The 24,942-nt window shown below is 34.7% G+C and overlaps 1 protein-coding gene across 1 annotated transcript in view; it reads right to left on the bottom strand.

Moving 5' to 3' along the window:
* Positions 1 to 20,537: 20,537 nt before the first annotated feature.
* LOC145669087 (sodium channel protein Nach-like) overlaps positions 20,538 to 24,942 on the bottom strand; it is a 56,582-nt gene continuing 52,177 nt past the window's right edge. Inside the window, exon 6 of the mRNA XM_081737438.1 lies at positions 20,538 to 20,683. Coding sequence (XP_081593564.1) covers positions 20,538 to 20,683 — 146 coding nt within the window. The remainder of the gene's footprint in view (positions 20,684 to 24,942) is intronic.

Below are 24,942 nucleotides of genomic sequence, written 5' to 3'. Positions count from 1 at the left end.
AAACCACGCTTACATTTATATTTATTAAAATCTCATATTAGGACTTGCTCTGCAAGACAAACTTATAACAAATGCGGCTTTTAAAATTATGTTCTTCTTCTTCTTCTTCTTCTTCTTATTATTATTATTATTATTATTATTATTATTATTATTATTATTATTATTATTATTATTACTATTATTATAGCAATAGCTATATGAAGCAATTATCTCTGCCACCTTGGTTAATACACACTACTTATCAACCAGTAGTTGTAGAAATGAGTCTTTTGCAACAGGGGTTCTTAGCTCAATCGGTAGAGGGCTGACTCATGGATTCAAGGGTTGCGAGTTCGAGACCAGTCAAAGTCAAAAGATTTTTTTCTGATTTAATCCTTCAGATGGAAATGTTTTTCTATTGACTTTTAACTCGAATTCTGGATAGAGATGTTTGGATGTGAAAGAAGTATACTAGAATATAAGAAAAGAAAGATTAATTACGTGGTACCTTTTGCAATTTTTAACTATATTTTCACCTATCTACGACATTTCTGAAAGTTCAGACTTCTATATCTCCTTTTCGTTTTCTTACGTGTTCTTTAACTACGTAATCCCTACACTTATTTCATAAATCACATATACATATATTACAGATGTATCTCTAATCTCTACATCATGTCTGGAGATAAATGTTTTTACAACACGATACAGAGACGATTAATAAAAAAAATAATACGATCTACGATATCAGTGGTACATGCTGTGGAGTTTAACTTAACATATAAAACAATAAATAGAAAAGCTGAGAATACGAATCTTTTCAAAGATGACAGTACATTGATGCTTCAAATATCTGCCTTTACTCCCTATACCTATGTTAATTCCCAAGTCAAAATAAAAACTCTTTAAAATTAATCACAAATTCTTATACAACTATCCCTTTCTTGGAGTACCGCGCGGTCACATACCCGCCACGGCGAAGTAAAGATACTTTTGGAGAAGATGATACAAATACACATACGTCAGAAGTCCCTAAAGAACATGGAGAATTGCAACGAAACTTTGTATTGGACCTATTTGCAAAACAATAAATGAAATGTGTTTTAATTTTTGCGGAAAAACAGTGTTGGGGCATAGGCCCCATCCAAAAAAAAGAATTAATAATACCGTAATAGCGAAGGAAGAAGTGGACCGAAGGAAATGATTTTTGTAGATATTATGTACACCCTATGTAAAATAATCCCTTTCGTGTTTCTCAAGTGACCCTATTAGTTTTGCTTCAAATTTGGCAGACGAGAGCAAACTGGAAATAAATCGACACGTATTTTTGTTTATGTGCAAAAACATTCTAAGGGTTAAAGGTGCCTCCTGAAATACTATAAAATACGCTATACTGTTGTGCGTGTAGTTGATCTGCCAAATTTGAAGAAATCGGATGGAGACACGACACTTGTGAAACACGAAAGGCAATATTTTACATATCGAATATCTACATACAATTTAATTCGCTTCGGTTTCCTCCTCACGCCATTCAACGCCTTGGTCCACTCAACAGTTTTTTTTTCTTTCAGGAAAATACGAAACACGTATTCCCTAATCTTACCTCCAAAATATTTGTGCACATTTCGTTCACTTTCGTCCAATTCTTTTTGCCTTAAGGGGTCAATTTCCAAAATTTTGGACGGGGACTTTTGATCTAAAAAGCGTTTTCCCCCGAAAATAAAAAAAAACATTCGTTTAATTTTTGCTTATTGTAAATACAAAACGTTTCGTTGCAATTGTACATGTCCTTTACATACATCTGACATACTGTTACTTGCACTTTTGATATTTCTTGATCAAAGTTTTGGACGGATCCCTGCCCCACCCAACCGTTTTTTTTTTCAGGAATATACGAAACCCGTACTCCATCATTTTACGTTAACAATATCAGTGCAGAATTTCATTGACTTTGGTTCACTTGTATTCGCCTTTCGGGCGTCAACTTTGAAAATTTTTGGTTGATCTTTTTGCCCCCTAAAACCGTTTTTCCGGGGAAAATAAAAAAACCTATTCGTTTATTTTTTACGTATTGTCCATACGTAAAGTTTCGTTGCAATTCTTCATGTCCTTTACACACATCTGACATACTGTTTCTAGCACGTTTGATATTTCGTGATCAAATGTTTGGAGGGGTCCGTGCCCCACCCAACCGTTTTCTCCATTAAAATACGAAACCCGTATTAACTCATTTTATCTCTGCAATATCTGTGAACAATTTTATTCACTTTGAATCAGTTATTCTTTGCCTTTCGGGTGTCAACTTTGAAAATTTTGGGATTGTTTTTTATATTAAACCTTTACATTATGTAACTTTTTTCTTTTTTTATGAGATTCTTTTTTCGGGATGGGAGGGGAGAAATCCGTTATATCCTATTATATCTGTTTCTTGCCATTCATCTTATTTGAACTGCTTAACTAAGATCACTTTGTAACTTTTGATGTCATCCAACTCCGTCACAATAATAAAATTGTGATTCTTAACAATTTGATTTATTCTTTTATTTGCAATTTGCCACATTAATATTTGTATTCATTTCTTTCATTTCGTATAAGGAATCGCCCCCCAAAGTTTGTCGGTGGACTTACCTACCACCCTAGATATATATATATATATATATATATATATATATATATATATATATATATATATATATATATATATATATATATATATATTTACATCAGCTAATGCTTCTGGCAACAAATACTATTCGAAGCTTTCTTGCACCCACTGGAAAACGTGAAGTATATTAATATTTATTTGCATATATTGTTATTGTAGACTGTTCCCATAATGCCCACCGACTTCGATTTTACAAAATTTGAGAAATAAATTTCACTTTTTATTTAGTGGTCAATTTGAAGGCATTTTGTTATACTACCATTAAGAAACCCATATACATCATATTACGAATCAATCATTATGGAACAATCTCATTTGTGACACGCAGCAGTGGTACCAATCTTTGAAAGTTTCATTTACAACTTTTTTCTTTTTTCTTTTTTAACTGATTTTGTGAGTAATGGTGCATTCAGTATAAAGGTACAACAAGATATTCTCTTTCTCTCTCTCTGTCCCTGTGTGTGTGTGTGTGTGTGTGTGTGTGTGTGTGTGTGTGTGTGTATGTATGTGTGTGATACCTTACAGGATACAAGATCTCGAGGAAGTGTGTAAATAAACCGGACAATTTCTGTTATGTATGTGGGGAGCTGATATTTAAATCACAACGTCGATGTTTTACTCCACTTGTGAGGAAGTGTTATCAGTTATATTTTGGTTGCTGTGTAGGAGACCAGGATAAGAACTGGGTTCCTCACTACATTTGTTGTACTTGCGTGAAACGTCTAACTGGGTGGGCAAATGGTGGACGAAACATGAACTTCGCAGTACCGATGATCTGGAGGGAACCAAAATATCATTCTTCAGACTGCTACTTTTGTATGACACAGATAAAAGAAATAAGCAGTAAATCTAACCACACAGTACAGTACCCTAATTTGCATCAGCAATTAGGCCAGTTCCACACAGTGCAGAATTACCTGTACCGGTACCTCCTCCTCATCTTACGGTCAATCAGGATTACGTACTTGAGGCAACTATTGAAGTTCCAAATGAAGATGATGATCCTACTTATGTAGGAAGCACATCTACATTGGATTCCCATCTGATAACTCCGGGTGAACTAAATGACCTCATACGGGATTTAAAACTCTCCAATACACAGACAGAACTTCTTGATTCTAAACTTAAGGCTGGAATCTGCTACATCGTGACACTAAAGTGTGTATTTTTCGAAACCTTCATACAGAGTTTCAAAACTACTATTCTCAAGAAAATGATTTAGTGTATTGTAATAATGTCTGTGCTGTGATGGATACACTTGGACATGCACATGTAAGTACAGAGTGGAGATTGTTTATTGACTCTTTGAAAACTAGTTTTAAGGCTGTCCTTTTGCACAATAGCAACAAATTTCCTTCAATGCCTTTGGCTTATGCAACTAATATGAAGGAAACTTATGAAAACATCGTAATAGTGTTAGAAAAAATTCAGTATGAGAAATACAAGTGGACCGTTTGCTGTGATTTACAAGTCATTTCTTTGTTAATGGGTTTGCAGCTGGTTATACGAAATATTGTTGTTTCCTCTGCGAATGGGACAGCAGGAACAAAGCGGAACATTACATCAAGAAGGAATGGCCAACGCATGTATTAACTCCTGGACAGAAGAATGCTGTTTATTCCTCACTGGTGAGCCCTGATTAGATAATTCTACCTCCTCTTCACATAAAGTTGGGGCTCTTCAAAAACTTTGTTAGGACAATGGACAAAAGTAATGCAGGATCTTGTTACCTCAAGGAAAAAATTCCTCGGGTTAGTGACGCTAGGGATTTTTGTAGACCCCCAAATAAGATGTTTGATTCGTGACCAAAAATTTCAGGATCTCTTAACTCTGGTTGAGAAAGCAGCTTGGTGTCCATTTAAATGTTTAACAGAGAATTTTTTAGGAAACAAGAAAGCCCCAAATTACCGTGAAATTGTGAGTGATTTCCGGCAATCATTCAATGAAATGGGTCGCAACATGTCCCTTAAAGTACACTTTCTAGACTCCCACCTGCATTTCTTTCCTGAAAAGCTTGGTGCTGTTAGTGATGAGTATGGGGAACATTTTCATCAGGACATTTCCTCCATGGAGAAGAGGTACCAGTGACAGTGTAGTTCAAAAATGCTAGCTGATTACTGTTGGACACTTAAAAGAGATGTTCCAGAAACCAAACACAGAAGAAAGTCGACAACTAAAACATATTAGTTGAGGTAAGTAAGTGTCCATTTATTAAGAAGATACCACTCACTTCTTTTGTATTATTTATTAAGTAGATATAAAATGGTGACACGGTGTATACATCATTGAAAATATGTTTTATTTCAAATCCAATAAGATATAAACCGAGCTTATATTGTAATTTTCGTGGAAGTTATATGTGATTTTATCTGCACTAATGAATATTGTAAAATGAACAGTACACATAGCATATTTTTTATATAAATATGTTTATTTCTCTAGATAGAATAATGCTATTCTTATGAAACTTAGAGGGCTTACTAAGTATAAATCAGGCTAACATACAATATAATTTGTGCGTTTATATACCTAAGGTACCCAAGCTACAAGTATGAAAATGGTTTAAAAAAAAGAAAAAAGGAAAAAGAACAGAAATTTGAGGGGAAATTTTCCGAAAACACCTCTGTCACGGGAAAACTGAGGGTGATGGAGAAAAACTGATTGCAGATTCGAATTCTACGTGAAAAGTTCTATTAGAATCAGGCATTTTCTTTCGTGTGCCAGAGAAAAAGATTTTTTTTTTTCAACTAGTGCAATAGGAACCATTTTCAAACTCATCAACCGTTATTCAAACCGGTTAATGTTGATCGCAGATATTAAAAATACTCACATCCGTATATTATTTAATACAAACGAAAATTTTACCTGCACATTTCTGCACAAACGATGTATAAACGATCGCGACAATTTGTGGTTCAATCGAACATGGTGGGGCTAGCACTTAGACAACTCCCCTTTTTTTCGTTCTGTCCACGCATCTGATAGCTTAGAAAAAAATTTTCGCCTGCGCATTACTGCTCAAACGATGTGCAAACAAATGAGATGATTTTCTTTTGAATCGGACGTAGGGGGTGCTACCAATTAGGTAGCCTATACTTTGTTATCGTTTTGGCGCGCCCGCAATTGTGTACAAACGAAAATTTCGCCTGCAAATTTCTGTACAAAACCGTAACAAACAAGTGCGACAGTTTGTGGTTGAATTCGACATGGTGGGAGGCCTATCAATTAGAGAGCCCATAGTTTGTTATCGTTTTGGCGGGGCCACATTTATGTGCAAACGAAAATTTCAGCTGCACATTTATGTACAAAGGCGTACAAACAAGTGCGACAGTTTGTGGTTGAATTGAACATGGTGGGAGGGCTAACATTTAGACAGCCCCCACTTTGTTTTCGTTCTGGCGGAGCCCCTAATTGTGTACAAACGAAAATCTCGCCTGCACATTTCTTTATAACTATATTCAAACGATTGCGACAATTTGAGATTCAATTGCACATGGTGGGAGGGCTACCATTTAGACAGCCCCCCACCTTTGTTTTCGTTCTGAGGTCGCCCCTAATTGTGTACAAACGAAAATTTTGCCTGCATATTTCTGTACAAACGATGTACAAACGATTGCGACAAATTGTGATTGAATTGAACATGGTGATTGGGCTATCACTTAGAAAGCCCCCCACTTTGTTTTCGCCCTGGCGGCGCCCCTAATTATGTACAAACGAAAATTTGGCCTGCACACTTCTGTACAAACAATGTACAAACGATTGCGATACTTTGTGATTCAATTGGACATCGTGGGGGGAGCTACCACTCAGACAGCTCCCCACATTGTTTTCGTTCTGGCGGCGCCCCTAAGTTTGTTCAAACAAACATTTCGCCTGCACATTTCTGTACAAACGATGCACAAACGAATGCGACAACTTGTGATTGAATTGGACATGGTGGGGGGCTACCACTTAGACAGCCCCCATTTTTTTCTGTTCTGGCGGCGCCCTTAATTATGTACAAACGAAAATTTCGCGTGCACATTTCTGTACAAATGAAGTACAAACGATTGCGACAATTTGTGATTGAATAGGACGTGGTCGGGGGCTACCACTTAGACAGCCCCCAATTTTTTTCGTTCTGGCGGCGCCCCTAATTGCGTGCGAACATACATTTCGCCTGCACATTTCTGTACAAACGAAGTACAAACAATTGCGGCAATTTGTGATTCAATTGGACATGGTAGGGGGCTACCACTTAGACAGCCCCCATTTTTTTCTGTTCTGGCGGCGCCCCTAATTGTGTACAAACGAAAATTTCGCCTGCACATTTCTGTACAAGCGAAGTACACACGATTGCGACAATTTGTGATTCAACTGGACATGGTGGGAGGGGCTACCACTTAGGCATCCCCGACTTTGTTTTCGTTCTGGCGGCGCCTCTAGTTGTGTACAAACGAAAATTTAGCCTTCACATTTCTGTAGAAACGATGTAGGAACGATTGCGACAATTTGTCATTGAATTGGACATGGTGGTTGGTATCACTTAGACAGCCCCACTTTGCTTTCGTTCTGGCGGCGCCCCTAATTGTGTAAAACAAAAATTTTGCCTGCACATTTCTGTACAAACGATGTACAAAACGATTGCGACAATTTGTGATTGAAGTGGACATGGTGGGGGGCTACCATTTGGACAGCCCCCACTTTGGTTTCGTTCTGAGGTCGCCCCTAATTGTGTACAAACGAAAATTTCGCCTTCACATTTCTGTAGAAACGATGTACAAATGATTGCGACAATTTGTGCTTGAATAGGACTTGTTGGTGTGGGCTACCATTTAGACAGCCCCCACTTTGTTTTCGTTCTGACGGCGCCCCTAATTGTGTACAAACGAAAATTTCGCCTTCACATTTCTGTAGAAACGATGTACAAATGATTGCGACAATTTGTGCTTGAATAGGACATGTTGTTGGGGGGCTACCATTTAGACAGCCCCCACTTTGTTTTCGTTCTGACGGCGCCCTTAATTGTGTACAAACGAAAATTTCGCCTGCACATTTGTGTACAAACGATTGAGACAATTTCCGATTGAGTCTGATAAGGGGGGGCTGTCTAAATGGACGTCTCCTTTTCACCTCTACTGTAATTAAATTCTTCCTCGAGAAAATCTGTAATCAACACTGTCAGTAGCTACGTCCTCGACTAATATACCTTAACAAGTACAGCTTTATTTTCGTATATTTTTCAACAGTTAACCAATTTAAAACTATCGCAAACAAGAATATGTAGTCAACTTCTTAAATACTTCGCTCGCCGAAACACGTTCAGCGCGTGCAACAAGCAAAAACAACATGTTTGGCGTCTCACAAATGGAAAAGGGGGAAAAAAGAGAAGGAAAAGCAGCACGGCAGTGCCTTATCGCAGTCAGAGCTGACAACATAGTTTCGGTCGTCACTAACGCGAATAGACCTACTAGCGGTGTACAAGAGTTATACAGTTACCATATACGTTGTGCCACAGTAGCGCTACAGGCGGAATGTGCACGAACTACAAATGAATATGTTTCTTACAAGTATCCATCACTGTTGAACCCTCTTTACATTCTACACATCAATTTTTCTCCCACTTTTTGACCTTGACAAGCAGAAGTACCAGGCTTTCCGAGTTCACAACCATAATCTGTTTGTGTACAGAGCACGTTTTCAGTTCTTCGAATGACCCTGCGCGCGAAGAACAGGGGTGATGATCGGGCTACCGAATACGGCAGTCAGAGACACCCGGTTGCAACTTTAAATGTAAAATACAAATATAGAGCCTTGACAATGCCGTGAGGATGAATATATATATTTAAGTGATATATTTTAATCTAATTAGTTTATATAAGTTGTCATGCATTGCGGAAAATAGAAACTTATTAAAAGCATTGACGCAGATGGGAATCGAACTCACAACTTTACGATTTGAAATGCAACTTCTTACCACTGAACTAACACAAGCACTCTTCGTAACATGCATCTAACGATGTATAACGAGCTCTCAATACAATGACATTCATATGCAGTGCAAACACCTGTTTTGTTTTGTTTTTACTTTTACTTTAGTACTCAGGAGAGAGTTATGTTCTATGTCTTAACTTGCAGCTTTCTTTTACATATGGAAAGATTCGTTTACGTATTTAAATGTTCAATTACGCATGGAGAGCTAAATGACAAACAACCATGTGCTGACATTAATACAAGATTTCGAAATATTGTATCTTTAAGTATTTCAATCACTGTTGCTTTTTCTCTACACTTAGTAGCAAGTTTTATTATATTTAGAAGAAGATAAACACTCTGCAAATTTTTTCCCGATTGCAAAGGTTAGCTTTGAGGTTCGAACCTGATTTACTTTTTCCCTTAAGGTATCCGAAGTTGGACTTAGAAAAGTTTTGTCTCAAACTAGTAATAAAGAGTGCTTCCATCCTTTATGACACAAGTTGTGCATACAAAATGCCTTCTCCTATTGATTAGCGAGTTTTCGATTAATATAAGTTGTTAGAGATGTTTAATAAGTTTAAGCAGAAAACAAATCTCAAAACAAAACCTGTCGGTTTTTGGGTATAGAGAATAATTCACAAAGCAATATAGAGGGGTAAAGACTAATTAATAAATTGTAGTTTCATGTCATTTTTGTAGCGTGCTTTGGATAGAACTTACAAGCGATTATTTTCTAAATTTATGTCAAAAATTAGAAATGACACAAGTTGTGGCACAGAATTGCATTTCTTCGTATAGAACAAGAGATTCAATAGGAGGGGACTTAGTGCACATGCAAACGTTTTCCGTATTTTAAAATCCTATTACAAATGTAGAAGAGAACATCATCCGAACTTTTGATATTAGAATTATATAGTAAAAATTGCATTAAGTAAATCGACAACCATGGGTATCTCCAAAGCTGATTAATAGGAATAGTTCTTCGTAACTGTAAATAAGACATTAACAGGCACTTACAATTGTTTGCAACATGTATTTTTATCCGGCAATTTCGAATATTTATCAATGTTCTATATAATTTTCAAACATCAATCTTTCCATCCCATAGAATTACTAAAAACACAAAAGGGGTGTTAGAACTGAAAGTATTAGTCTCGCTGTAACAATTCCTTCTATTATGAACATATGGTGTTATTACATGCATTTCCATTTGATTTCGTAAGATATTTTTCTCATCAAATTATTGTTACTGAGACTATATACAACAAAATCTTATTAATCACTCTTGTATGTTTCTGTCAACAGGAATATGAAATTAAATGCTCTGCTTTATAAAACTAATTATAGTGGCAGTGGAATTGTCAGATGAAGAAATAAATTCGTAGAAATAAATTCGTATTAGTTGAAATACATTGAAAACAATAGGAGGTAATTAAATCTTTTTAGAAGGGGAAGAATTAATCCAAATATAAGTCGAAATCCTTTAATGCAGATCTGCTCTAATATTATGTTTTTGGTAGAACATACTACATACCACCACCATATCTTCATCTCCTTTCGGAAGCAAATTCCTCATTATTTTAAAGCGCAGATATCATTGTAGCACTATACTGAAATCCTTCATATATATTAGAGACAAACCCACCAATCTTACTCACCAATCCCCAAAAGTAAACAGTCTCTTTAGCAGATCTTACTAGTCGTGCTGCGTGCCTGTCTGATGTCCATAATTGTAGCAAATAGGGAGGATATTTGCAGATTATAAACTATTGTTACGATTTAAGTAGAACTTTAAAATTCAATTCTTTCAAAATAACAAGAGTGCCATAATATTTACATTTGAGCATTAATCTGTGTTGTATTTCTACTGTAAAATATATGACGATTTAATTGAAATTTATAAATATGGTTTTTGAAATTAATAGAATAAAAAAGAACAATGATGATAATAAAGATGAAAAGTTTTGCTCTTTATTATTAACCTATTGCTGGTAACCGTTTTAGATATGAGCATTACAAAATCCGATCTCTCTACTAAGAAAAATACTTACCTGAAATGTATAGCTGGATAAAACCTTGTAATATTTATTAAAATTTCATTAATTTCATGCTACATACATAAATATAATACAAACGTAATTGAATTTAAATTTAACGCTTTTAAAAATATTACATTTATATTTTTAATTTATAGTGCTGCACTCCACCCCGTCAAATTGACAACCTGGGAGTTCCGGCATTTTTGGTTGGTTGTGAAAATTAATTGAGGGGTTGAGCGCAACTATGGTCTAACCCACATTTTTTAAAAATGGAGAAAAATCGAGTTAAAGGTAATCACATGTGCTTTTTGCATAATATACCAAAAGCAACCACAAGTGGTTGAATGTGTCATACATTGCACACATATATATTGTATAAAAATACATGTGTTTAAGTTTAACTTGACTTCTCTCCATTTTTAAAAACGTGGGTTACACAGTGTTGCCCTCATCCCCTCAATTAGAAAATGAAATGAAATCTTTGAGTTTTACATCCCACGGTTATGCCGGTTAGGCTAAAGGAGACGGTGAAGATGAGAAATGAATGAAATGGTGGAATGAAGAAAGTGGGAGGAAACGGGAGAACCCCGAGAAAACCCACGCACACGGTGTTTGTCCACCACAAAGTTCACTTGGCGGGGGCTGGGATCGAACCCGCGACCCCAAGCACCAGAGGTGAACGCTCTACCACTGAGCCACCGCGGCCCCTCCCCTCAATTAGAAACTGACACTTTTGATGGCACATACTCCCTATCTGTCTCCAGTGGCGCCTATAGAGTAGATCCTTTGATTTCTATCTAATGTATCGAGTTTTCACTCAAATTTTAATGAGTCACGATTTTTGCGTCATTCCTTTCATTTTCCTTAACTTGGTGCTTTTTCTGCCCAAGCCCGCTAATCACATATTTGTTAATATACACGACTAGTTTTCTTCTTCATTTTCAGCATACCTTTACGCACAGCATGCCATTTACCCGTTAATTGAACGCCAAAGTCACCACTTTAGAACCAGACAAAAACCACGGAGGACATATCGACAAGGGGTATTTGACACAAGGTTAGGATAGGTGCAGGATCGACGAGAGAAGCGGATCGCACCATTGGAGAACAACCAGCTCCATAATTCAAGAATACCATTCTGTAGGTTTATCACCGCAGACATATTGAGCTTAATATAAGACTAGTGGAATGAATATGTAGAAGAACTTTCTCGTAAAAGGCGCATTGTCAAGAGAAAAACTCGACGCCCCTTGCAGATCAACAGGATAGAGATCCAGATGTTGACTGACTCCAGTTTATCCAGGCTCCTCCAGAGAAACACATTCATCGTTCCAGATGACCAGTACGACGCCAGCCTCCTTGGAATATTAGGCTAGTGCTCATTTCTTTATCTTAATCATGACCTATCTCTTTCTCTCTCTCTCACCTATTTTCCCAACCAGTCATTTTCCAATTGAAACATTTGAATTTGATTTAAATTCAAACATAATTTTAGAGTTAAGTACCGTGTTGTGCATCAGTTTCATCCCCAATTTTTTGCGTTCATTTAATAAGTATTCTAAACCACAACTGACGGCACAGCCACAGCACAGTAGGATGGTTGTCCATAACTATCTTAATTATCCGTAATTATGTTTAGAATATTATTAGCGTGTGACAATAGCAATCAAGTACTAATTATTTTATATTTTCGTTAGTAAGGTAGATTAAAATAATCTTAGGGAACGCGGTGGCTCACTGGTAGAGCGTTCACATCTGGTACATGGGGTCCCTGGTTCGATCCCAGCTCGCGCCAAGTGAACTTTGTTGTGGACAAACACCACGTGTGTGGGTTTCCTCGGGGTTCTTCCGTTTCCTCCCACTTTCTTCATGCAACTATTTCATTCATTTCCCATCATCACCGTCTCCTTTAGCCTTGCGGGGGACGTAAAACTGAAAGATTTCATTTTTTCATTTTTTTTAAATAATCTTATAGCTATGAGAAGTTAAATTAGAAAATGTATAAAGTCAATTACAACTATAATCGAGTATAAACCTAATATTTATTAAATCTATAAATGAAATAAAATAATACTTAAATTAATATATAATTAGTTAAATTATGTACAATGTCAATGATAAATTGTACTGTGGATAATATATGAACAGCAATTAACAGAATAAACAATAAATTAATGTCATATTCGTCTTTATAATATAACTTTAGTTAATACGTCAGTTAAGTAAAGGTAAATGCCTAAACAAAAATAAATGGACTAATTTCCTGATTGCTATTTGTACACAACAATAGGAATTTTAATTTAAAGTCTGTATTTTAAATATAAACTTGTCATAATCAAAATTATTAGGTTAAATTCTTCGTGTTTGTTGATCGATAAACAGCAGAGAACTTATCACTAGTCTAGATTATAGCAAATTGAAAATTTAGTATATTGTTGATTTCTTATACCTATTCAGCGTATGTATTGTCGTAGACTTAGAAAATTGTTTATTTGTCAATAATTATGATTAAAAAGTCTTATTTAATGTGAACTAACAGATCTCTTAAGAGACAATTATAAAGATCGATTTTTTTAAAAAAAATCCAGCTTTGATACTTAATTCCGAAAATACATTTTAGAGTATTATTTTGCACGTCAAACTTGCAGCTTTTATTAGGTATTGGCCTTATTGTGATGGAGACAAATAGCCACGCTTTCAACGCCTCCACTCATACATTTATATCAATATTCATTCATTCATACATTAATCGAGGTCTAAATATTTGGAATCTCTAACTCTAGAAAGGTGCAACGTAGGTCTCGACTAGAATTTTTAACTAAGAGTTTAGTTTTATATTCGAGTAAGTTCTTTTAGCAAATCTAATCATGATCTATGATTCATATTTGTGAAATTCTAAATTTAACATTTTACTATGTCTCAGCATTAGACTTAGGATTTCTGTGATTTGTAAACAAATTACTGATTTTATATGAGACGTTAAGATTGAGTGATAGCCTTTAAAAACAGTTGTGTGGGAAATTGTAACGCAACAGATAGTGATTTTAGTCATTTAAGTAGCATACTCCACTTGAAATGTTGAATTTAATCTGCTTTGCCTTGTATGGATTATTAGATTATGCCTTATATGGATTGGTAAATTTCTATATTTTTTATAGATCAACTATACAGCTTATTGATACTGAGAACTTCCCTAGTAAAAGTTCAAATGAACCCCTCACTACCTTCGGAATGGCAACTTAGATCGTTATGTCCAACATCAGGCCCATTGCTTCGGAAAACACTGTTATGATGGGACTCACATTATTCTTGTGTAATCTTGATCAATAAATCAGCGTTTGATAACTGAACAAAACCTTGGAAATTCCTGTACGTCTGATAGAGGAAATGTTTACAGGTACAGGTGTGGAAAAAAGGTGAAAAACGCTAATTTGTTGTATTCATATAATTCGCTAGGGTCGAAAACTAAAGAACTATTTCTAATGATCTAATAATAATATTATTACCTATCTTAACAATTATTTTCCTAAGTAACTCAAATGTCAAAGGATTGAAAGCATGTGCATTATTTCGTTGCAAACTAAACAGTTTTCGAAATATATGCCGGAGTCTTCTAAACTTCACGCTGTATCTTGTTTGTATTACACGAAACTGGCTGAACCCTTTGTAATATAGATTAGAATATAATTCGTACTAACTTCAAACTCTTTTTAGTATGATACATTGATAATATGGTGTATCGTAAGGGATTATGTGGGTTCAAACTATCGAAAAAAATAGTTACTTTTAGTTTTCAACATTACATTTTCATATAAATGTGTATCCAAAAGTGGAGAAGAGGCCTGAAGTATCTTCCATAAACGTATTTTCTCCGGTATTCTAGATAGTAATCACTAAATATTTATCTAGAATATACTATAATAGGATTGCAAGGTAAAGAGAGTAAATATTTTTCTATATATTTAAACTAAATTAGAATTGGGTGACTGCAATTTTGATGTTAATATAAAAGAAATGATATGGAGCTTTGTCATTCGACCAACTGAAAAAGCGAAAAGTCAAATTTTCTTTGTGGTGGGAAAAATTAATTCTGATCTTTGAAACTACAGCCTACTTATTGTATAACAAACAAAATTATTATAAGTACCAGATGCAAAATTGTTTATAATACTTAAGATATTTATAATATCCAAAACTTATTTCTTATCAAAATGTGATATCACGCCATTCTTCCATTTTATCTTCATTTGTTCAATCGTTAGTGCTCTTATTGAGTAGAAGCCAAAATGTACACAATAATACTGCAGATTTCCAATACAAATCACTGATTTGTTTACGATATATTCTTTAAGATAGAACCAAAAAGTCCTTTTCTCCTTGGGTACTAGCTTAAGCTTTCCGTGTGATAAAATTCCAGCAGGCTTTCCCTATGGAAGGGAGTCGATCACTCTCCAGTGAATTTACAGTAGTGACATATGCTCAAAGTTTTATGTGAAATATTTAATCTTGGTTTAATGTAATTTTACTGGCGTAATGTCCATTATCACTAAAGAAAACTAATTTCTTAATTACTAATTCGTCTTATTGCTGAATATGCAAAGTTTGAGGTGTAATATCATACCATTTACTATTATATAGGATTTTAAGACGTTTGAAAGAGTACACAGCGCAAACTGAAATAATAATGAAGACATCGTTCCTTATAAACGTTCATTTTGCTAGAACGTGTTTATTGGCATATGCCATTATGCAGTGACAAAGCTAAATCATGTGTATGGGTGTAAGTATTTTCTAATGGAGAACAAAACATAGTTTAAGTGTCACTTAAAATAACTGATGATGTTTAAGATGGGAAATTTTTAAGCTTTATTTTTTGGCATTTTTTGTTCAAAGACAAATAAAGTATTTGATTGTAACATCGAAATTAAGTGTGTTGAAATAATAAAAAAAATATTTTGTGAATTTTTAGGTTTCGAATTGTCTTAATGTTTAAAATCAGAATTAGCTGAAACTAGATATAACAGAATATTCCTTCTTGTGCAAAGAATGATTTCTCATGAAAAACAATATAAAAAAGTTAATTTGTGCTTATGCTAAAACCAATTTATAAGTTGAAACTTAAAAAAAATATTATTATGCTGCAACATTAAAACACTTTATTTTCAAATTCATACATGTCTATTTAACATCTCATAGACATGTGTGTTAAACATGTGTACAATATCAAATATGTTTGTGTCAAAAATTACTATATGTTATTAGATGACAATACATTATAAATTTGATACATATTTTTAGTTTAAAGAACCAATCTTTAAAAGTACAGGAAATATTATTACTATGAAATATTGATTTTCATTCTACATTGTACGACACAACATTTGAGGGAAAAAGGAAGATTTTTTGTACTGTACTTATATACACAGGAGAAAACAATAACGTATTTTCACAAATTCATCCAGTAAAAGTAAAATATACCATATTTAATAAATACTCGCAAAATGTTACCTGTAATTTAAAGTGAAAATACGTTACATATTTCTCCCACATTTATTTAAAAGAAAACACAATATAGAGAAAAATATTCACATAGGCATAGCAAGGCTCTTTAAAGACAATTTGTTTACTAGTAAATAAGTTAAAGTGAAATAGCAAAATCATGAAATAAAAGTATAATCATCTAAAGTTACACTCCTCTTACTCGTGCAAGTCAGTATTAAAACTTATCCAACTTTAAAATTGATCAAGGTTTCAATAACAACGTTAAATTTGTTATTTGAATCACTTGTGCTTAGGATGAAGAAATAATGAAAATACTTAGCTGTAGCTAAAATCATTGTAAACAGTTGCCTATTTGTCACACAAAGAGAGAGACGAAGTGTCAAAGTTTAAAAGGTGTAAGCTGGAGATCTAAAACTTAATGCCATTTAATGTACCGAAGTCTTTTAATTAATCTTAAGCAGAAATCTAGTTTGTATTTGAAGTGCAAAAAGCTAAGGAACCCTGAAAACTTGTATTACTATAGATTTAAAATTAAAATTAAAAAGAAAATAAAAGTGAAATAAAATATCCAAAATTAGAGGAAATGTGTCCACAGTGTGAAAAAAATTAAGGCACGGATTATACAAAAATCTTATTTAATTTTAAAAATATTTAAATTTGTGTTTTTTTTTTGGATAAATATAAGAAAATGACCATATCTTCCAAACAATTCCAAATATTCTGGTAATCACATCTTTTTAATTGTACAAGCTCAAGAGCAATTGAGTAGGAGATATTTCTAGTACCATGTATCACCACTTTTACCTTGACGATAGCGGAGGTGCAATATGACATAAAGTCCACAAGGTACAAGAAGCATTGGGAATTCATAATGCATTATAATCGCTGTAAACCCTCCTGTACTTCTCAAAAATAAGTAGATGCACTATCCAGAACATACACATCTGTTTCAACAGCATCCCGAATGTATAAATGAAATTAAATAATTAAAAATGAAAATGAAGTGAAATCTTTAGGTTTTATTTCCCACAATTATGCGGCTAGGCTAAAGGAGACGGTGGGCGCGAGCTGGGATCGAACGAGGAACCCCAAGCACCGGAGGTGAACGCTCTACCACTGAGCCACCTCGCAGCATCCCGAATGTGTTTAATAAAATTGACGTTGAAGTTTCTTTGGGTCAAGCAAGCATCTTCACTTTTGCGGAATGCTTTTCAATAACTCAGCCGCGATTCTGAAGCTACGGACTAGCAAAAATTCTTGCTGAGTATATAAGTCACCTGAGAAGTGTTAAAGGCTAATAAAGAATACTCTTCCAGCAGGATCCCCAACGTTAGGGACAGTGTCAGACGTACTAGAGTTTTCATTTCGTCCCACTTGAACAGTCCCCAAACGATGATACTGACACCACGAATTGAACTGTACTGTGCTGGGAAGAGGGATCCATTGCCTCATGCGGTTGAACACGTACTCGTACCTGGTCATAGGAATGTATTAATGGATACCCCGATTCATCTACTCAAGCGACCTTACTTTATGCTCTGAGTGTCCAATGGCAATGTTCTTTTGCCCATCTCAGTCGTTGTAACTTGTATTGGGTGTTGAGCAGAGTTACTCTAATGGAACGCTTGCTTCTGTATCATATGGAAAAGAGATGGTTCTTGATAGTGCTGCTGCTCGCATATCGTTGATGTCCAGCACTCCATTGAAATATGAGTTTGCACTGTGGCCAACTGTACCATCCGAGCTAACCGAATGTTCGTGGTTTGGTACGAATGTACGTTCTCTCTGTAAACTTTTGACTTGTTCCGAGAATGTCAATAATTGAATTGTCAGTGAGCATGTATATTGAAAATATTATAAAATCTGAATATACTTTTAAACAAATACATTTGTTTCCAGTCGAGACTGACTTAGTAGAACCTATCTTGGAAAACTTTTATACGATTGATGCAATTGAATTGATTTATGTACTGTCTCAAAGATGCTAGTTATATTGGAAAAATTTTGAAGGACGAATAGTTTAGAACTTGCTATCAAAACTTGAAACATGGAAAGCTGATAATGGCACAGTTTCAGGCTTTCTACCTTGGCCATAGATGAGAAGATTTATCTTTGTAAAAAGTGTTCATTTTAGTGTTGGTAAATTGTCTGGGTAAATTCGATTGGAAAATATAGGTACGTATTAAAATTTGCAGAAATGTAGGAAATTAGCCTAGATGTAAATATTATGCTCCTTCTCCAAATATATTTCCAAATGTCAGTTGAGCTACCTAAAGTCAGTTGAGCTACTTTGATTGGTATGAGGTAATTCTTTAAGGGAGAAACGGACATGTGCAAGACAGGACAATTCCTTTAAATTCATTCGTGTAATTCGATGCAACATGTTTATTTTCTTTGATGTATTCTAAACAAGAACACTCAATGACAGTTGCTATTATACAGATAAGTAACGATCCGACTGACAACAGGTGAGAACATTGATGCAATTTTATGTCTGGGAAGCTGAGCTTCATGTCATAACTATGTGACATTTCGTGCTCAATGTTTCATTTACTATACAATTTGTTATTATGCTCTATTTAAGACAAACATAAAATATAATTTTTGTCAAAATATTAATAAATTTACTAGTACATTACACCTAATTTTATGTATACGAAGCATTCAGAGTACAAGGGAATTATGCCCAATTACCAAAGATGTGAGAAGGTGACATGAAATTTTTTTAGTTAGTTTAAATGTATGGAAATGTTATCACTGTGTTCAACATTATTAGAGCTACTTACAATATCTGGACTTCAGTTTCCCAACCTCTGAGAGGAGCATAATTAGAGATCTGAATATGAAATATGCCCAAAAGCGACAAAATAAAATGTCTTGATTCACTTGTACTTTGAACGCATCAAATGAAACACCGTATTATAGTATCACTATTCTAGAGTTGACACAACGACTTACATAAATATCTATATACAAAATACGAGAAACGAAGTATATGTTCTCATCTGGAATTAACAATACATGCATTTACTACTGACGGTTGAAATGTTAGTTTTATTGTGAAAAAATATTACTTTTATTTTGTTATTTCTGCTGCTCGAGATGGTTGTCATACATATATGTAAAAGGTATTTTCAGCAACATATATTTTACGCTTTTGCATTCGGTTGGAATGCTTTCGTCATTGTTTTGAAGAACAAAAAGAAACGATAATTGTTAATTTAGGAAATATTGCTCACTGGTAGAATTGAGGGGTATCTTAGTAGACGACGAGCGTTTATAGTCTGTAGGTCATGCGGGTAGAAATAAGTAAGAACACATATTTAAAAAGGAAAGTCGAGGGCCTTAGTTTAGGAAGAAAGAAAAGGAAGATTGTTAAGGCGTTTAGGACTTTGGATGTGTGTTCCGTACCTCAGATCCTGGACGCCAATTGGTCGTCTCCATGTCTTAGTCTCTGTACCAAATTGGCGTGTGAGTTGGAATAGATCTCTCCTGCTGTTGCTCACATTCGCTTCTCGTGTGCTTCTCCCCTTTTCCGGGTCCTGGGACGTTTTTTACGATCCAAAGAAGGAAGATGGCCGTCAAAAATACGGAAAACATCGGAAGTACGCACGTGTAAGGATTGAGGAAAGTGCAAGGTAAATGGAATTCTAGACTTATTTAACAATTTGTCAACAGTTACAGAACAATTCGGTTACGTAAGTTACGTAAAATTACAAAGAATGAAGAATGGGGAATCGTCTGCTAAAGAGAATTTTGAAATGTTTGCTGACTGTATTATTATTCCAAGTTATCACTGTTTTTCATCATCCACAGAAAATAAAGAAAATAAAAAAGTAGAATCGTTATTAGATATTGAATTGTCTTTATACTGAATACTAATAATATGAGGAAAATCCAATATCTCTAGAATATAGAAACAATTTTCTCATTTGAAAAAGTCAGAGGATATCAAGACAATGTGCCAGTGGAAAATGATTTTGTCGATAGTAGTTGTTTGCTCAAATACATAAATATTTTATTTAAAGTTAAGGAAATATACGTTGATAAATTAAGTTAGAAGTTATTTGATTTAGAAAACAGCAATTTCGAATTAATGTATTTTTTCCCTAGGCAGATACTTAGAGTTGTGAATTTGCTTATTTGTATATTTATACATCAGCAAAAATAATCTAATGTGCTGATTATGACTTTAAAAGAGTTGCGAGCTTTGTCACACGCAGGTGTTGAAATAATAGACCACTACGTTGTCATCGACATGCAGGAAACATTTTACAAGTGTAATTAAAGATATTGTTTTTTATATTTCTTTGAATTAATTACATAAACAGTTATTCCTAAGTAGTTGGCATTCTTCATTTTAATTAGACGTATCCCTTCATCATGTAGATTATATGCTACTTCAATCTTTTCGCCACAAGCGTTTTACCACCCGTTAATGTCCAGTAAGTAAACACGGGACGAATCAAGATAAAGTATATCACTTCCACAACACTCATAACACTGGCTCCTAGGAAAAGAGATATCACTCCGCCATAATACACTGTAAGGAAAAGAAGCATAAGTAATACTACACTCTAATAAGCCTTGCCATGAAGTACTTATGTACTATTTAATACTATTTTGTTTATATACCATTTAAAAGTATATTATTTACGGAAAGATGACATTCGACTTGTAGTCACGTTGCGAGTGGGAATTATGCGACATTTCTTATACATAAAGTTACGATCTGCCACTTACAAATGAAAGCGTGTCTTCATTCACAGATCCTCACTCCCTTAAATGTCATATTTTATATGCAAAAGGCCACCTTAACTTACATATATTTACGCATATTAACCGTACGTAAATTAAATTGGACGTACAATATTTCAGGGATAAGTTTGTACATGTACCTAACCTAGAAATCAAACTGAACACCCAAATAAAAATAATATAATTTTCAGAAAGGTCAGGATTTTTCAAGTCTTCTTCCAAGTTTATGAATATAACCAAATATCATTCGAAATCCTTCCTCGTCCTACCACAATGACGTGTGCACTAGGAACCTAAGATTTTTACCATAGAAACAGAAGTTTCCTAAGTTTATATGTATTCAGTTATTTATTTTCGTTCGACCTGACTGAAACAAGAATAAACTAACACGGAACGGACATGAACGTGTCATTCGTACATCCGAATTAAACCTAGTCCATTCGATAAACATAACAAAGATATGTTCATGTACAAAAAAAGGTGTACTGTTAGTATAAAGAAAATCGTAGACTCGCATTAAAATAGCTAATGCATCTACACTGTTCATTTGAAAGTCATGGCTTATAGTTTATTTCCTTCAAAATGAAACAAACTTTCCAAAGATGCTATGTATTGGATATAATAACGTACTTGAACAGGGAAAAATGGGAGAATGTCGGAATGATTCCTTCCAGAAATCCCTTCAATCAATTTTGGACCCCTTTTGAGTGGCGCTGGGTATAAATACACAATCCAAATATATCTCAAATAATAGTACAGGAGATAAGAAGTGTGTATACTAAGTTTCCTATTGATAGACGTAATAGTTGTGAAGAAAAATATTATATACCAATACACGTTTTCCTCTCATATCTACTCTGGACGGATGGGAGGGATGTCTGGACGGAATTTTCTCGACATTGTTACGCTGTCCTCATGTGACCTTACCGATGTAAGCATGGACAGTTGCACAGGGTAAAGTGAACCCAGTCGATCCCACCCCACCAGAAAAGTTAATTGCTTGCCCCAAAAGTATCAAATTGTAATAAATCGAGTATTTCACTAAGTTCTCCATTCAGATTAAATGAAAGCTCTTATGAATAAATATGTCTTTATAGGAACAAGTCAAACAAACGTGTATACAATGGCTTGACAAAACTGGAACAATTGAGTTTTTATCCACCACATACATGTGCAGCAAGTGCGACTTACCGCCTTCCATTTAAATGTCCAAAGAATCACAGAAAAGCTATTGAACTTCACAATAGCCCTCCTATTCAGCATGAATAATTCGGAGCACAACCTTACTATATCACTAACCACTAATCCAATTCATATTAAACAAGCGGAGTGAAATAGCACATTTTCATTACAAAATCTGCTCTAATCGTCGTAACAATTTGGTTTTACTTTAATATCCAATTCTACACTTGATATCATGTTCTACTCTTGATATCACCAACTTCAGTATGAATTGGTGTCTTACGTTTTTCACATACCTCTTGGTTTAGTTCGACAACCAAACTCCTGGCGGTGCTAATTAACTATTAACAACAGAATACTAAAATCGCAACTTTGATACTATTTATCATTACCTTTTCCTTATCTAAATGAATTTACGACACGTAACAACAATGCAGCGCCCATGATTTCTTAATGACTCTTAATGAAGTCTGGGTGGCGTTGGTCTTGTCGTCTAAATCAGTTCTTAACTACGACCCTCACCTTCTACTTACCTATTAGCATTCACTGAAATCACTCATTCGATAATTAAAGTAAATGAACTAAAAAGAGTTAAATTTCCCCATATACACTCCAACAATCACACTTTGGTTAGTCTAATAGTTAACTAGAAGTCTTAGGTCCTAACCAGAAACCAAATAAGATAGTTCGTAAAAACCCATTCGACGAGTTTATTTAGTTAATAATTAATTAATTGATAACAATTTAACCAAAATATTAAACAAACATACAAACTCCAAAATATATATAAACAACAGATGCATAAATATACGAACTTACAGAAACTGGAATAAATACAAATATTCAAAGTTACAATACAGAAATTCAATTTCCTTCCATTGAATGCTTTGTCCAGATATCTTCTCCGTCGTATTCATTTTTCCTTTCACAATTTATAAGATCCCAAATTCTATAACACATTGGATCGATCCTGACAATAATGCACATTCATATTGATGATAAACGCTTGGCTCTACCACAGTGATCTTAACGAAAGCATTAGTAGAAAAATACGAAACCAAAATGAACAAAACAATAACATTAAATATATTTTGTTATTATAGAGTTAAAACCGTGTAACATGGGTTCCTGTTACCACGACATTGCGTGTCCTCAGGTTGCGGATCGAGGAGAAGGCCTCTAGATATAGAGGTTAGCTGCGAATATACTGAATAAGCAGTCGTGGACAGCCGACCAGGAGTGCTCCTCCAGCTTGGAGGTTTGGGTAAGGCTAACAACTTCATTCTGTAAAAAAGCACTTGTTCAGAAATATTCGCAAAAGACTCGGACAAGGACTGATAACTTGGCACCACTTCTGCAAAAGAAAATCGACATGAAATTTGGAACATCGAATATTAGAAGTCTTTATAGGGCAGGCGAGTTAAAATCCGTAACGAGTGAGTTAGAGAAATACAGGATGGACCTAGTAGAAATTCAGGAAATTAGGTGGGAAGGAAATGGATCTGAGAATTCCGGAAATTTTACGTTCTTTTACTGGGAAGGAAATAAAAATCACCAGTTAGAAACAGGGTTTTTCGTTCACAAATGAATACTAACAACAATTAAACGGGTTGAATTTCTTAGTGACAAACGTTCTTTTATTAATCTTAAGGGACGGTGGTGTGTTATTATTGTTTTAAATGTACATGTCCCAACTGAAGATAAGGATGACGGTATAAAAGGCAGTTTTTTACGAAGAAGTGGAACGGATATTTTACCAACTTCCGCGATACCATATGAAAATTCTGTTAGGGGATTTCAATGCGACGGTAGGACGAGAGCATATTTTCAAACCGATTATAGGGAACGAAAGTCTGTATAAGGAAAGTAATGACAACGGTGTTAGACTCGTGAACTTTGCAACATCCAAAAACCTAATCGTGAAGAGTACAAAATTTCCACATCGCGAAGTTCATAAATACACTTGGACATCACCAGACGGAAAAACACATAATCAAATTGATCACGTTTTAGTAGATAGAAGAAGGCAATATAGCATAGTTGATGTTCGGTCGTTCAGAGGAGCTTATTGCGACTTGTTAGCAGCGATAATACGAGAGCAATCATCGATGAATAAAGGCAATATTCATTGTCTGAAAACGGAGAGAATCAATTTAAAGACCTTAGAAGAGAGCCATAAAAGAGGAATACCAGATTCAAGTTTTGAGTACATTCTCGGTTTCAGAAGAATCGGAGTGCACAAGTGTTGAGGATACCTGGATTGAAATTAGAGATACCATTAAAATTTCAGGAAAAGAAAAATTGGGACACGCGGAAATACGCAGGAACAAACCATGGTTCGACCAAGAATGCATTAAACTAGCAGAGAAGAGGCAAAATTACGCTGGCTACAAAATTCGAATGAAATAACAACACAACATTTCGCAGATATCAGGAGGGAAACTTCCAAATCTTTTAGAACAGAGAAACGAGATTTTTTGAAAGCTAAAATTAAGGAACTCGAAGATCATAGAAAAAATAAAAATATTCGTGACATGTATAAGGGGATCAGCGAATTTTAGAAAGGATATAACTACGTGCTTATATATTAAAGAAATCTGACGTTACAGTTCACACTGAAACGGATAGTATCTTAAATAGATGGAAAGATTTTTTTGACGATGTGTTTAACACGCAACCAAAAACTAGTGTGCTTAGAGAAAAGGAGATACACACCGCAGAATTCATATTCCAGAACCCAACGGAATAGAAGTAGAAACCGCTATAAAGAAATTAAAGAAACACAAATCTCCGGGTGTAGATGAAATTCCGGCTGAGTTAATTTTAGCTGGAGGCGAAAATTGTGAAACAAGATACACAAAC

The sequence above is a fragment of the Thermobia domestica genome, chromosome 13 (genome assembly GCF_964235325.1).
Source record: "Thermobia domestica chromosome 13, izTheDome1.hap1.1, whole genome shotgun sequence".
Lineage (NCBI taxonomy): Eukaryota > Metazoa > Arthropoda > Insecta > Zygentoma > Lepismatidae > Thermobia > Thermobia domestica.
This window is presented reverse-complemented; position numbering and strand designations above follow the sequence as displayed.